The sequence below is a fragment of the Asparagus officinalis genome, chromosome 1 (assembly GCF_001876935.1).
Source record: "Asparagus officinalis chromosome 1, Aspof.V1, whole genome shotgun sequence".
In the NCBI taxonomy this organism is placed as follows: domain Eukaryota; kingdom Viridiplantae; phylum Streptophyta; class Magnoliopsida; order Asparagales; family Asparagaceae; genus Asparagus; species Asparagus officinalis.
This window is the reverse complement of record NC_033794.1, coordinates 130,609,359-130,622,422: the sequence shown is the minus strand read 5'-3', so window position 1 is coordinate 130,622,422 and position 13,064 is coordinate 130,609,359. Positions and strand designations below refer to the sequence as shown.

The 13,064-nt window shown below is 42.5% G+C and overlaps 1 protein-coding gene and 1 long non-coding RNA gene across 3 annotated transcripts in view; one reads left to right on the top strand and one right to left on the bottom strand.

The window, feature by feature from the left end:
* LOC109844602 overlaps positions 1 to 5,406 on the top strand; it is a 33,135-nt gene extending 27,729 nt beyond the window's left edge. For both annotated transcript variants that reach the window (XR_002248078.1, XR_002248076.1), the window contains exons 4-5: positions 4,417 to 4,538; positions 5,188 to 5,406. This is a non-coding gene — a long non-coding RNA (uncharacterized LOC109844602). The remainder of the gene's footprint in view (positions 1 to 4,416; positions 4,539 to 5,187) is intronic.
* On the bottom strand, positions 2,879 to 3,846 carry LOC109844591 (indole-3-acetic acid-induced protein ARG7-like). Its single transcript, XM_020413698.1, has one exon. The coding sequence runs from the start codon at positions 3,411 to 3,413 to the stop codon at positions 2,967 to 2,969; it is 447 nt and encodes a 148-aa protein (XP_020269287.1). The 5' UTR covers positions 3,414 to 3,846; the 3' UTR covers positions 2,879 to 2,966.

Genomic DNA, 13,064 nt, shown 5'->3' with positions numbered 1-13,064 from the left:
CTAGCTTCAGCTTTTTCCCGATCCAAGCCTCTTCAGGTATTCCATAACTAAGAGCCGCGGATGGCCCGCGGTTGATCAAGTATGCAGCAGTATTGACAGCTTCGGCCCAAAAACTCTTGGGCAATCCGGAATGAATCCTCATACTTCTGGCGCGCTTCAAGATAGTACGATTTATACGTTCTGTCACTCCGTTGTGTTGAGTTGTGCCTGGGACGGTCTTCAGTCTTCTAATCCCATGGGACGAGCAGAAGTTCTCAAACTCCTGACTGTAATACTCGTCTCCATTATCAGACTTTAGGTACTTCAGCTTATTGCCCGTTTCGTTCTTCACACAGGCAAACCACTTCTTGAAGATGATAAAAATATATGACTTGTGCTTCAAGAAGAACACCTACAATTTTCTAGTAGCATCATCAATAAAAGTGACAAAGTAAAGAGAGTTGCCAACATATGAGACTTGCGTAGGTCCCCACACGTCGGTGTGTATCAACTCTAAATTCTGCAGTTTTGGAGCCGGTCCGATCTTGTTGAATCTCATCTTCTTCTGTTTTCCTAGGATACAGTCCTCACAGAAAGTCAGATCGATCTTGTTCAGACTCGGAAGCCTCTCTCCTGAGGTCATAATCTGCATCCCCTTCTCGCTCATGTGGCCAAGTCATCGATGCCAAATCATGCAGTCGACGGATGATGATGATGATGCTTGTCCTGTAGCATGCAACCGGTCGATCTTCCTATTGGCGATGTAGAGAGACCCCTCGTGTTTGTCGTATACCACCACCAGGGCACCCTTGGACACCTTCCAGCTTCTCTGTTCGAAGGATACTTTGTAATCGGAGTCAGTCAGTTGCCCGACTGATATAAAATTTCGTCTGAGATCCGGTACATGCCGAACATCGTTCAACGTCAATGTGGTCCCGCCCTCCATCTTGAGGGTACAATTTTCCTTTCCGAAAACCTTGCAAGGTTGATCGTCGTCAAGATAGACTGTCCCTAAGTCCTTCTTCACAAACGATAAAAGCAGCTTTTGTTATGAGGTTGCATGGAAAGATGCGTCAGAATCGATGATCCACGCATCGCTTTTGTCTTCTAGGGATAGGAGAAGTGCGTCCGAATCTGTTTCGTGCATGAGATTACATGCACCGTCAGTCTGATCATCCCCTGCTGATGGTGGAATAGAAACTCTACAGTCTCGTGCAAAGTGATCATTCTTTCCACATCTGAAGCATTTCCTTTCATCGTAACCATTCGGGTCCGGTCCTTTAGACTTTCCTCTGGACTTTGATCGGTCTCGTCATCCCCTACCATTCTTCTGCGCACGCCCTCGTGCCTCGACATGCAGAGCACTCTCACTGCTAGAGGCCTCAGCTCCTGAGATTTTGCGGCGAGATTCTTCATCCAGAATTGTCCCAATCACTGTGTCGAGCTTCATCTTGTCATTGCCATTGGCATTGCTCACCGTCATCACCAAATTCTTTCACGAATCTGGTAGACAAGAAAGTAGCAAAAGAGCTTGGATCTCATTGTCAAACTTGAGATCCACTGCAGCAAGCTATTGCACCACAGCCTGAAATTCGTTCAAGAAGTCCGCCACGCGAGCTCCTTGCTGCATCTTTAGATTGAATAGCTTCTTCATCAGGTACACCTTATTTGAAGAAGATGGCTCCTCATACAGCGCCTCTAAGGCCTCCATCAACTCCTTGGTAGTGGTCGCATACGAGACGTTGTAAGTCACATGCTGGTGAAGGTTGAGCCTGATGGTGGTAAGTGTTTTACGATCGAGCACCTTTCACTTATCGTCGTCCATCTTCTCAGGCTTCCCCTTCACTCCTTGGAGGGGTAGGAAGAGATCCTTCTGGTATAAATAGTCTTCTATCTGTATCCTCCAATACCTAAAATTTTATCCGCCGAGTTTCTCAATCCAAAGCCTATTGTCTTCAACTGTAGATCCCATGACAAAAGATTTTTATCTTTTCTCGAACCGTATTTGTGAATAGTAACAGTATTTCTGAATAGTACAGTACTCATGAATAGTGCCCAGTGCCTTTAAAGAGTAAATGATAGTTTAACTTATTTTCTGATGTGGAGGATCCACTTTTAGTGGCAGTCACATAGCATATGATAAGCAGATATATATATTCTAAGTCAGGCTCTGATACCAGTTGTTGGGATATACTCCAACAAGAACGCCTCAAATAGAGATGCAAAAACATACCCAAGCAGACACAAATTCAATCACAATACTCACAGATATAACGTGGTTCACTCTTACGGAGCTACTCTATGGTGCAATGACGACACCCAATTTCTTTATACTCCAAAAGAAAAGGATCAAAGAGAACACCCTCTATGTTTCTCACAAGGTACTCTCTATTTGATCAAGATACTCTCCAAGGTTTCTCACAAACTCTCTCTATGTTTTCTCTCTTACTCTTCTATAAGAAGAGTTATTTCTGAGATGATTTTTCCTAAAGAGTTTTGGCCTTATTTATAGTATTTGGGAAAAACTATGCACTAATAAAATATTATTGGTGGGACCCGTCACTAATAATATTTTATTGGTGGGACCCACCATATTTTTATTTTTCTCAAAATTTGCGGCCACCGATTTTTATTTGTCAAAGATGGTGGCTGCCTGACATTCCTTTGTCAAAGATGGTGGTTGCCTGACATATACTCAGCCCCGAACCTGAGTCCAATCCTAGCCGCCTTGCATGCTCTCAAATTTGACTGTTACAATACTAGTATGCATGGCAGAGTTGGTGGTAAGGTTCATTGCTCAGACAATATCGGTTCAGTTCACACATGTAAAATGGAAAACAATATTGTTGAAACATTGTAATGACATTTCTTCGTGCTATTGGTTCAAAAATTTCCACATAATTACAGATCTTTACAATCCACATACTGTCTCTTTCAAAAGAAGAGAAGGGAATTACAAAAGGGGGAAAAAGAGAGAAAATTCATGATTACGTGCACAACGCTTCCTGGCAGTGACAAAGAAGAGCAAACTCGGCCTCCACCGAGCAACAACATAACCCTTGTTTCTCCTTCTCCACCATTTCCACTATACTCTCAAACACAGATACATCACAAGGAATCCTTAGGATGCCTTCTTGTTCAAACCCAAACTCCTCTTCTGCTTCTCGCAAAAGAGTTCTGAAGGCTCTGTGGCTTAAATATTCCATCGGGATTATGAACTTTTTCATCTCCTCTCCAACACATAATGCAAGAAACCCCTTTGGTACACTGCTATAGATTATTGAAGGAGTGTTGGTAAACGAGAGAGTTCTCTTCAAGAATTTGATGCTCTTGCTGTTGCTTTTGGGCGCAACTGCGATCTTCTTCCACTTCTTTAGGAATTGGCGGAGCTTAACTATATCTATGATCTTTCTGTTGGCTCTCTTGGAAGCCATGAAGTCTTGTGGTGGCTTGGAAATGCTCTTAAGCCTTCAAATGAAAAAACCCAAGTTTTCTTCCAGGATTTGGTGGTGGCCTGTGATGCATAAGTTGGCTATGGGAATTTATAGAAGTTAGGTCCTCTAGTTCTATTAAATTAAATTCTAACTGCTTCATATTTTCAGTTTATTTAACCTTATTTTATCTGATAAGTCAAGAAAGTGACAATTTGTTCTTTAAGAAACTTCAGATGACTGGAAACTGACATTTTTTTAGTGCTATTGGCTGTCATGGTTTCAGAATCTTTATTGTGATATGGTACATAAAGTTAGTGACTACATGAAACTTTTCATCGGCCTTCCATTTGCCGTACTGAAAACATGATCCTTTTGATCCACAAAATACTTATCTGCATTGATTTATACCTAATGGAGGTTTCTATGATTTGGCATGTAGACCCTTTTTTTTGGTTACATCGTTAGTTACTTTGGATACTCAGATTATTCACCTTACCTGCCTAAGTAGTTGGCAATCAAACTTACGTTTGTCCCCTAGCTGGATTCTTCAAATTCTATTTCAACTTTCTTCAAATAAAATGTTTAGCAGATAGATGGCTCTGTTAGCAATTGACTGAAAGAAGACTACAATTTATTGATTCATGCTAAGCAAATATTTGCCACCTTCTAAAGTTAGTTTATGCATTAGTGCATTGAACCTAATTAAGTTAAATTATTGCCATGTTTCTCCCAGAATTATGATTGAGGAAAGTAGCAGTTAGAAATTTCTGTGCAGATTTAGATTGCTCCAGACCAGATTATCTTAATTATATATATATAATTGCAAATTATTATCCAATAAAAGCACCGATTATCCCATCATTCTCACCCGTAATTTTTGTTTTGACACCCAAGCGTTTAGGAAAGAGCTCAACTTTCCTATGCCTAATATACTACTAGCAGCTAGCTGTTTATTTTATCATTATGGTAGTTATTATCTAACATTCAGCAAGATCTGTTGCAGAGAGAAAATGATAAAAGAGATGCAAATGAATTACTGAGGGAGAGAAGCATAATATATATTCTACATAAAGTCCACTTCTACGTTTGGGCTTAAGCTGGAGTCTATTGGTTCTGTGCGATAATGTAAGTTCACAAGTACATACATACATACAATAGATTGGTCATTGGTGCTCTTGCTCTAGTTTTAAATTGGGGCTGTGAATCACACAATTTGGTTGTACATGTCACTTTTGTTTAACAAAATCAAGATGGATTGATGTTATCAGCAGCACATGGTATTGTTAGTTTAACAAGAAAGAACAGTTAATTAACACCAAGTTGAGTAGATTATTATTACTAGGGTTTATAAATATAATGCTAGGCTTCTTGAAATCTGTACAGAACAATACACTCACGCTACCCTTGAACTTGAAGGAATATTTTGTCCTTGTATTGTTTTGAACTTATGCAACTTTATTAATCAAGACAGGGTTTCCTCATTGGAATTAAATGTTTATATCATGCAAAGAGTTTCTGCACATTTTCTTAATAATTTTTTTTCCTTTTATAATGTACTAAGATGTATACCTTTCATGTCAGTTATTGCAGTTGCACATGCTTTGGTTTACAACTTGATGAGTTAATCAAAGTTCTAACTTGTATCTATCATACATTTATCTGTCACAATTTCCCCCCTTTTATAATGTCTATATCATGCAAAGAGTTTCTGCACATTTTCTTAATAATTTTTCTTCCTTTTATAGTGTACTAAAATGTATCTCTTTCATGTCAGTGACTGCAGTTGCACATGCTTTGGCTTACAACTTGATGAGTTAATCAAAGTTCAATTGCATCTATCATACATTTATCTGTCAGAAGAAATGTTTTTATGAAGAAGATCTATCAAGGAATCAACACATTGAGAATGGCAAGGTATTGGAATCCTTTCTTTAACCATAAACTCTTCTTGGAAACTGGTTAACAAGTTTGATAACATTGTTCACCTTACCTATTGCCGACATCTTGTTTTTATTTCTCATTTTTCAGAAAAAAGTTGGTTCACCATCCACTAGTCTTTGTAGATTTAATAAATCTTGAGCATTCTGTTCTACATCCGTTGATTCCTTGGTCATGATAACCAATTAATCATCTTGACTATTGTTGGATCATGAGCATCAAATGCATATATGTGTAAAGAATGATTTTTTTTTTCAACCATTGAGCTGTTGGTGTGAATGCATTTAAACAAAACCAGCTGCTTGACCTGTTATCCCTAACATTAATTAGCTGATTCCTTAATAGACTTTGATCAATGCGGGGGTCTTCAATCTCACATCTAGCCGTTAGGTGTTATAACTTATACTTGGTCTGATACCCCCCAGTGCTTTGATTTTCTTTCATACTCACGGATTTGAACACTTGATAATGGCCAAATTGTTAACAACATAATTAAGGATAAATCCTTGTTGTTAAATGAGTAGAATCATGTATGAATATAGCCACTATTAAAGATGCCTTCCACCGGGTCAAAACTTAAGTTCTGGTGAGGGATTATAATTTTATACTCAAATATGTCCCCGCAAGTTGAGTACCCTTTGGATGAGACAGGAGTTGGACACATGCAGATATTTCTTTTCCCCCCTAAAAACCGCTTTAAATGCATGAACAAACCTGGATTGTTTTGATATCATGTTAAAAATCCCTTCAATACAACAAGACCTGAAGTCACATTGAAGACTAATAGAAAGGATAAATAAATAAATAAAAGTTGGAACTGATAACTAGTTACTTATAGGATTTCGGATTAATTTGGTTTCAAAATTTCAAGTTACCCATGGATGCTGAATGGTGTCTAAGTTGTCTTCCAATTGCATATTCAAGAATCCATGACTCTCTATGGATTGTTGTTGTATAGTTACAAATGAGGGGAAAGACTGTTAGGGTTCATATTTGAATGTACTTTCACTTTAGGAAAATAGAAAGAGTAATGAATTTGAATCAAGAAGATCAATATCTAACAATTTCAACGTTTTGATTATGTAATTCCTGTGGGAAATTTTCAATAAAATTAAATAAAATTAAAATTAAAAAAACTCATGAATAACCCCCAAATCTTTGAAAATTTCACTTAACCCCCAAACTTTTGCATTTTTCTGAATATATTTTCAGATAACCCTCAATTTTTTGGGGGGTTATCTAAAAAGGTTTTGCCGGTTAAGTGAAATTTACCAACTTTTTGAGGGTTGTCTCAAAATGGAACAATGTTCTTCGGGTTAATGTGAAATTTACCCAATTTCTAACCTATGTTTAGGATCCAGCTAACTCCCAAAAGAGGGCTAGATAATCCCAAAACTGATGACTAGTTTGTTGCTCTCAGTTAGGGAGTAGGACCTCAATCTGTAGCTTTTAGCAAAGTACAAAAGTCTGGTGGTTGAGCATTTCAAAATCTGTACTGTCAAACTTCCCCTGATTAATCATTTGAAGCATCATATCTTCAATCATTAATCTCCAATCATGAGTTGCACCAACCCACCACCCACTCTCTCCAATCAAAAACCCAGTTTGAATAATGGAGAAGCCAAGCTTAGGATGGTAAATGCACATGCTCAAAACTTTCTCATTTTATTCCTTCATTCATCACACTGACAAGTGTTCTGACTCCATTTTGGTTCATTGAACCCATCTCCTTCTCTTCATTTTGTTTGTCAGAGTTGATATGAACTTATGAGTTGGAGGAGCTCATGCACACGTTTGAGAATCTGTCAGGTACAGATTTTGTGCAAGCGGTGACAGGTTTGGACTCTGAGATGCATGCACCAGTTGTTTAATGTCGGGGTTAATTGCATATGAACCCCTTGTAGTGTTGGAAATGGGTGTAGACCCTTACCTTATCAGCGACGAACGAGATGAGCTCCGGCGACGTCGAACAGCTCAGGCGAGCTCCAGATCATGGGGACTTCAGGCGAAGTCAAATCATGGGGACTTCAGGCGAAGTCAAATCGGCGGCGAATCGACAGCTTCAGGCGAAGCTGAGTTGGAGAAGGCGCGGATGAATTCGAACAGGCGGATTTTGAGGCTTACAGGCGAGTTTGGATTTTGGGAACTCAGGCGAATGTTTGAGACCCCTTGCTGGCGAGATTCAACGTTTGGCGATTTCGAACGGAGTAAAGTCGGGCGAAATCGTTGCAGGCGAGCTTTGGGGATGAGCAGGCGAGATCGTTGTTCGCCTTCCCCATTCGTTCTTTCGCCAGCGCTGTTGGGAAACAGCTAGCATTAGCTGGCTAGGGTTTCCCTATAAAAGGAAAACCATGAGCAGCGAATGAGTGGTTCAAGCCCCAATTTTTCTTCTCAGAGCAGTTACTCTTGCGGCGGCTATTAAAGGAGAGAATTTTCAGAGGAAAATTCTACTGAGTTCCTGTAGCGATTTATTGAGAAAAAAAAAAGAGAAGATTTTACTGTTGTAAAATCTCGCGCCTTTTATTTGAACAACAGAGAGTTTTTTTTCTGTTTGGTTCTTTTGAGAGATCTCAAGTTTTGAGATCTGCTCTTTACAAGCTTTGTAATCTTCTTTAATATATCATTTGTGTGGCTCCTGAGGACGTAGGCAAGTTGCCGAACCTCGTTAAAACTCGGTGTTCTCTGTTCTTGCGATAATTTTTAGATTTGTAGTAATTCCCTTTTTTCCATTGCTTAAACACAAGATCCGGTAGGGCAATTCCGCAGAACACGTGTCAGAGCGTATTTGAGTTTATCCCCAACAACTGGTATCAGAGCCCTTGTTCAGATTTGTGTGTGTAAGAATGGCAGAAGAAGACAAATCTAAAATTGAGAAGTTTGACGGATCAGACTTCGCCTACTGGAAGTCACAGATGGAGGACTATCTGTACCAGAAGGACCTTTACCGTCCGTTGATGGGTAAAGCAAAGGGCAAGAAGAAAGAAGAATCCGACGAGGATTGGGAAATATTGGATCGAAAAGCCTTGGGGCAGATCCGATTGGCCCTCTCAAAATCTGTAGCACACAATATATTAAAGGAGAAGACGACGGTGGGGCTTATGGAAGCGCTCGCAACGATGTACGAGCAACCGTCGGCTGCAAATAAGGTGCATCTCGTCAAGACGCTATTCAACCTCAAGATGGCAGAAGGATGCTCCTTCACGATGCATCTCAGCGAGTTCAACACGATTGTTGATCAACTCATCTCAGTCGACATCAAGTTTGATGACGAAGTGCAGGCCCTGTTGATACTATCGCAGTTGCCGGATAGTTGGGCAGGTTGCGTGACCGCAATCAGCAACTCGGCGGGAAAAGGGAAGTTGAAGCTGAAGGAGGTGATAGCTATGATTCTATCCGAGGAGGTTAGAAAAAAATCGAATGAATCAGAAGGTTCGGGTTCAGCTCTAAGTCTCGAGCAGAGAGGCAGAAGCCATAATAGGGGGAACCAAAACAGGAATCGATCGAAGTCGAAGAAGAAGAGGTCGAACTCGAAGGTGAGACCTATCAAGGGGAAATGTTGGAACTGCGGCCAGGAGGGCCACATGTCTTCTACCTGTAAAGCACCGAAGAAAAATGAGCAGGAGGCTCATATTGTGCAAGATGCGCTGATTCTCGCTATGGATAGTGATTCCGATTCATGGGTTATTGATTCAGGAGCCTCTTTCCACGCCACTGCTAATAGAAGGTTATTTCAGAACTATGTAGCAGGGGACTTTGGGAAAGTATATTTGGGGGATAATGAACCCTGTAGTGTCATTGGAAGAGGCGATGTGCAAATACAGTTAAAGGGATCCAAGTGGTCTCTGAAGAATGTCAGGCACGTACCGAAGTTGAAGAGGAATCTTATTTCGGTTGGCCAGCTCGGAGCAGAAGGCTATGTTACAACATTCACCGGAGATTTGTGGAAAATCTCTAACGGTACAATGGTGGTTGCCCGTGGCAACAAGACCGGTACCCTCTACCTAACTTCACACGCGAGTGACACCCTCGCGATTGCTGCAGGCAATGAGAGTGCAGATCTGTGGCACAACAGGCTGGGACACATGAGTGAGAAGGGTATGAAGATTCTACACTCAGAAGGGAAGCTAACCGGCATCGATTCGGCAGAAGTCGGTGTTTGCGAAGACTGCATCTTCGGGAAGCAGAAGAGAGTTAGTTTTCTAAAGGGTGGAAGACCACCTAAAGCTCACAAGCTAGAGCTTGTTCATACAGATGTATGGGGTCCAGCTAGCGTGTCTTCTCTTGGCGGTTCGACGTACTACGTCACCTTTATCGACGATCACTCGAGAAAGGTGTGGGTATACTTCATGAAGCACAAGTCGGAGGTGTTCAGCATCTTCAAGAAGTGGAAAGCCATGGTGGAGAACGAGACAGATCTGAAAGTGAAGTGTCTGAGATCAGACAATGGTGGAGAATATAATTTGGAGGAGTTCAAGAAGTTCTGTGCTCTGAACGGGATTCGTTTGGAGAGGACTACTCCAGGGACGCCCCAACAAAACAGCGTAGCAGAAAGAATGAACAGAACGCTGACAGAGCGTGCGAGGAGCATGCGTCTACATGCAGGTCTACCAAAAACTTTTTGGGCGGACGCGGTGCATACAGCAGCGTACTTGATAAATCACGGGCCATCAGTTCCATTGAACTTTGGGATTCCGGAAGAGGTTTGGAGTGGCAAGAAGGTTAATCTCTCACACTTGAGAGTCTTTGGGTGCGTGGCATACGTCCACATCAGTGACCATGTCAGGGACAAGCTGGAAGCTAAGTCATTGAAGTGTACATTCATTGGGTACGGCATTGATGAGTTCGGGTATCGTCTGTGGGATGAGAAGAACAGGAAGATCATCAGAAGCCGAGACGTCATATTCAATGAGGAAGTGATGTACAAGGATAGGGATAATGCTAAGGCGGGCCAAAGAAGTGGGAGCAGCACTACGGATGCAGACGCATCCGAGTACATGGATTTGGAGGAACTTCCAGATGGGGGAGACAACGTCGATTCTGACCAAAGAACGGAGGAGACTCCAGTTGCAGAACCGACTACCCAGGGCGAGGAGCTTAGGAGGTCATCCAGAGTACCCAAACCGAATCCCAGGTATCTCTCGTCACTAAACTATCTACTTTTGACAGATAGCGGAGAACCAGAATGCTATGAGGAGGCTATGCAAGTAAGCGAATCTCAGCAGTGGGAGCATGCAATGCAAGAAGAGATGAATTCTCTCCACTCGAATGAGACATGGGAGTTAGCCCAGCTACCTGCACAGAAGAAGGCCTTACATAACAAGTGGGTTTACCGAGTCAAGCAAGAGAGTGATGGAAGGAAGAGGTACAAGGCTAGATTAGTCGTGAAGGGTTTCCAACAGCGGGAAGGAGTGGATTATACGGAGATATTTTCCCCCATTGTGAAGCTCACAACCATCAGGGTAGTGTTGAGCTTGGTAGCTGCTGAAAATCTCTACCTTGAGCAGTTAGATGTGAAGACTGCCTTTCTTCATGGCGACTTGGATGAAGAAATCTATATGAAGCAACATGTTGGCTTCATTGAGGAAGGAAATGAAGAGATGGTGTGTAAGCTCAAGAAGAGCTTATACGGATTGAAACAGGCCCCACGGCAGTGGTATAAGAAGTTCGATAACTTCATGCAGAGCCATGGCTATGGCAGATGCTACTCAGATCATTGCTGTTACTTCAAAAGGTTCGAGTCCAGCTATATCGTGTTATTGTTGTATGTTGATGACATGTTAGTTGCAGGACCGTGTTTACAGGAGATAAACAAGCTGAAGAAGCAGTTAGCAAAGGAGTTTGCCATGAAGGATCTGGGCACAGCGATGCAGATTCTTGGGATGCGGATCAGCCGAGATGCGGCTGAGGGGACGTTGAAGTTGAGTCAGTCTGAATACATTGAGAAAGTACTTCAGAGATTCAACATGCAGAATGCTAAGACCGTTAGCACGCCCCTTGGAAGCCAGTTCAAGTTGTCTGGTGAACAATCACCTAAGACTGATGTAGAGAAGGAGCACATGAGGAAGGTACCGTATTCATCAGCCATTGGTAGTCTGATGTACGCAATGGTTTGCACGAGGTCGGATATTGCCCATGCAGTGGGAGTTGTAAGCAGGTTTGCAAGCAACCCAGGGAAACAGCATTGGGAGGCCGGATATTGCCCATGCAGTGGGAGTTGTAAGCAGGTTTGCAAGCAACCCAGGGAAACAGCATTGGGAGGCCGTGAAGTGGATATTACGATATCTGAGAGGGACTACGAAGGGAAACAGCATTGGGAGGCCGTGAAGTGGATATTACGATATCTGAGAGGGACTACGAATATGCCACTGTGTTTTGGGAGAAAGGAGTTGGTACTGCAGGGATACGTGGATGCAGATTTTACCGGTGATCATGATACGAGGCGAAGCACCACGGGGTATGTTTATACCTTAGGGTCGACAGCAGTGAGCTGGGTCTCACGTTTGCAGAAGATTGTGACGTTGTCCACAACTGAGGCAGAATATGTCGCAGTCACAGAGGCGAGCAAGGAGATGATTTGGCTAACCGGGTGCCTGGATGAGTTGGGTCTGAAGCGGGGGAACGAAGTTCTTTATTGTGATAGCCAGAGTGCTATACACCTTGCCAAGAACCCAGTGTTTCATGCCAGAACGAAGCACATCGAGTTACGTTACCACTTCATACGCTCGATGATTGAGGACAGGAAGTTACAGTTAGAGAAGATTTTGGGGAGCCAAAATCCTGCAGATATGTTGACTAAGGCAGTCACCATTCAGAAATTGGAGTTGTGCGCAACTTCAGTTGGCCTTCATATGTAAGAGATGAGGGCGGAGCCACACAGAAGAAGATGCTTGTTAAGAGAGAGCTTGCTGATGGCGGTATGGTCTCCAAGTGGGAGATTGTTGGAAATGGGTGTAGACCCTTACCTTATCAGCGACGAACGAGATGAGCTCCGGCGACGTCGAACAGCTCAGGCGAGCTCCAGATCATGGGGACTTCAGGCGAAGTCAAATCGGCGGCGAATCGACAGCTTCAGGCGAAGCTGAGTTGGAGAAGGCGCAGATGAATTCGAACAGGCGGATTTTGAGGCTTACAGGCGAGTTTGGATTTTGGGAACTCAGGCGAATGTTTGAGACCCCTTGCTGGCGAGATTCAACGTTTGGCGATTTCGAACGGAGTAAAGTCGGGCGAAATCGTTGCAGGCGAGCTTTGGGGATGAGCAGGCGAGATCGTTGTTCGCCTTCCCCATTCGTTCTTTCGCCAGCGCTGTTGGGAAACAGCTAGCATTAGCTGGCTAGGGTTTCCCTATAAAAGGAAAACCATGAGCAGCGAATGAGTGGTTCAAGCCCATCATTTGTGTGGCTCCTGAGGACGTAGGCAAGTTGCCGAACCTCGTTAAAACTCGGTGTTCTCTGTTCTTGCGATAATTTTTAGATTTGTAGTAATTCCCTTTTTTCCATTGCTTAAACACAAGATCCGGTAGGGCAATTCCGCAGAACGCGTGTCAGAGCGTATCTGAGTTTATCCCCAACATGTAGTACAATGATTTGGACTTACTGCCCCTAGCTATAGTTTCATTGTTGCATATAGACCTCCTGGATTAATTTTCTTACTCTTTTTATCTTAAGATAGACTCACTAATTTCACCCAAAGGCAATATCTGTTGAAAATTCTCTA